At 35.8% G+C, this 2,734-nt stretch overlaps 1 protein-coding gene across 1 annotated transcript in view; it reads left to right on the plus strand.

Moving 5' to 3' along the window:
* The first annotated feature begins 939 nt into the window (after window positions 1–939).
* zswim2 (zinc finger, SWIM-type containing 2) overlaps window positions 940–2,734 on the plus strand; it is an 11,674-nt gene continuing 9,879 nt past the window's right edge. Inside the window, 3 exon segments of the mRNA XM_015377397.1 lie at window positions 940–1,077; window positions 1,167–1,234; window positions 1,308–1,316. Of these exon segments, the coding sequence (XP_015232883.1) occupies window positions 940–1,077; window positions 1,167–1,234; window positions 1,308–1,316 (215 nt within the window).

The following is a 2,734-nucleotide window of genomic DNA, read 5'->3' on the forward strand; positions in this document are numbered from 1 at the left end:
CTCAGAATTCTGACTTTTTTCTCAGAATTCTGACTTTTTTCTCAGAATTCTGACAATAAAAAAGTCAGAATTCTGACTTCTTTCCCATACTATACTGAAATAAAATTAAAAAAAAAAATCAGTTAACATTTTTTTTTTCAGTGGCCCTAATCCTCTTCCGTAGATCTGCCGCCCAAGAAAAGACCAACCACATTTAGAGAGGATGTGCAGAACAGCTCAGTTATCCTGGATTCATAGAGGAGGAACCAGAGGGATGTTCTTCTTTTATTATTACTTATCTTATATATTTATCTTTATTTTGGTCCATTGAATATGTTTAAATACTTAAGTTCTATCACACCTTCCAAATGAAACATCCAGAGAAGTGCTGTCTCCTTTCATGGTGAGTTTTTAGAAAATCTACAGCCTCCTAGAAGGTCTGAACTGTTTAGCCGTTTTGTCAATTGTAAGAAAAACTAACAACATAATGAATGAAGATTTTTAATCCTTAGCCCAGTAATAGCTTATTAATTCCCCATTGTTTAATTTACTTCATCTGCAGAGAATAATTAATGAACAAAGTTGTGATATTCTTAGTTTAAAGTATATTTAATATGCAAGTATTTTAGTAGGGCCCATTCTGCTTTACTTCAATTCTCTAAAAATCACCAGAATATAGAAAATAATGTAAATTGTGAGAAAAATGTTCCACATAAATACAGAACACTTATTGTTACTCAGTAAAATTTACTCTGCTATAAAAATCCCAAAGTTTCACGCTTTGGTTCAGTTTAATCCCCTGAAAACCTCTAACCTATAGCTGCAACTGTCCCCATCTAACCTGACAGGGTTTCCTGACAAAACTATTTCAAAATCTCACCCCAAGGTTTGGTGAAAAGTTGGCAGACCATCTTTGCTGTATCCTTCTATGTCTAAATATCCTCTTCTGTCAGTGACTGGATGTCCATCAGGACTACAGCCAGGGAGGCAGTGAGTTCCTATCAGGACCAAGCCCTCAGCGCCACCATCTTTCTGCTGCGGTCCTATGGCCCGGCTGCGTTTCTCCTCCAAGAGGAGGTAGAGGGAAGAAACTTTAAGGTTAGTCACTCTGAGATAACCGGGTTTATTCCTAGTTCTGATAGATCCGGGGCCATGTAGATTTGCAGCATGTTTTTCTTATTGTCCAGGTGTGCCTGGGCGAGCAGCATACATGCACCTATCCCACCTTCAGCAAGAANAAAAAAAATTTTAATTAACCTTTTTTTTCAAGATCTCCTACAGCACCTTTAATAAAGGCGATGCATTTTTTTTTACCAGAGCAATGTCGCCCTCTGCTGGTTATAGGCGGTTTAGTCGCCTCCATTGCCAAGGCTACAAGAACCCCTACAACGTTTTAGCCTGGTCTAAAACTGGTGAAACGGCTCATTTGTGAAACTTTCAGAAGGAAAAAAGGTGAGTTTATTTATTTATTAAGAAAATAAGTTGTTTAGTGTTTGGGGAAGCTGATTTCCTTTTTTGAGATAACTGTAATCTTTTTTACGGAAGAGGATTAGGGCCACTGGGAAAAAAAAAATAACTGATTTTTAAATTTTATTTCAGTTTAACATGGGAAAAAAGTCAGAATTCTGATATTAAAGTCAGAATTCTGACTTTTTTCTCAGAATTCTGACAATAAAAAAAGTCAGAATTCTGACTTTTTTCTCAGAATTTTTAGATTAAATTTCTGACTTTTTTCTCAGAATTCTGACTTTAATTTCAGAATTCTGACTTTTTTTCTCAGAATTCTGACAATAAAAAAAGTCAGAATTCTGACTTTTTTCCCATACTATACTCAAATAAAATAAAAATAAAAATCTGTTAACATTTTTTTTTTCAGTGGCCCTAATCATCTTCCGTAGATCTGCCACCCAAGAAAAGACCAACCACATTTAGAGATGATGTGCAGAACAGCTCAGTTATCCTGGATTCATAGAGGAGGAACCAGAGGGATGTTGTTCTTTTATTATTACTTATCTTATATATTTATCTTTATTTTGGTCCATTGAATATGTCTAAAAGCTTAATTTCCATCACACCTTCCAAATAAAACATCCAGAGACGTGCTGTCTCCTTTCATGGTGAGTTTTTATAAAATCTACAGCCTCCTAGAAGGTCTGAACTGTTTAACCGTTTTGTCAATTGTAAGAAAAACTAACAACATAATGAATGAAGATTTTTAATCCTTAGCCCAGTAATAGCTTATTAATTCCCCGTTGTTTAATTTACTTGATCTGCAGAGAATAATTAATGAACAAAGTTGTGATATTCTTAGTTTAAAGTATATTTAAGATGCAAGTATTTTAGTCAGGCCCATTCTGCTTTACTTCAATTCTCTAAAAATCACCAGAATATAGAAAATAATGTAAATTGTGAGAAAAATGTTCCACATAACTACAGAACACTTACTGTTACTCAGTAACATTTACTCTGCTATAAAAATCCCATAGTTTCCCGCTTTGTTTCAGTTTAATCCCCTGAAAACCTCTAACCTATAGCTGCAACTGTCCTCATCTAACCTGACAGGGTTTCCTGACAAAACTATTTCAAAATCTCACCCCAAGGTTTGGTGAAAAGTTGGCAGACCCTCTTTGCTGTATCCTTCTATGTCTAAATATCCTCTTCTGTCAGTGACTGGATGTCCATCAGGACTACAGCCAGGGAGGCAGTGAGTTCCTATCAGGACCAAGCCCTCAGCGCCACCATCTTTCTGCTGCGG

Source organism: Cyprinodon variegatus, unplaced genomic scaffold, assembly GCF_000732505.1.
Source record: "Cyprinodon variegatus isolate N-32 unplaced genomic scaffold, C_variegatus-1.0 Scaffold153, whole genome shotgun sequence".
NCBI classification, from domain to species: domain Eukaryota; kingdom Metazoa; phylum Chordata; class Actinopteri; order Cyprinodontiformes; family Cyprinodontidae; genus Cyprinodon; species Cyprinodon variegatus.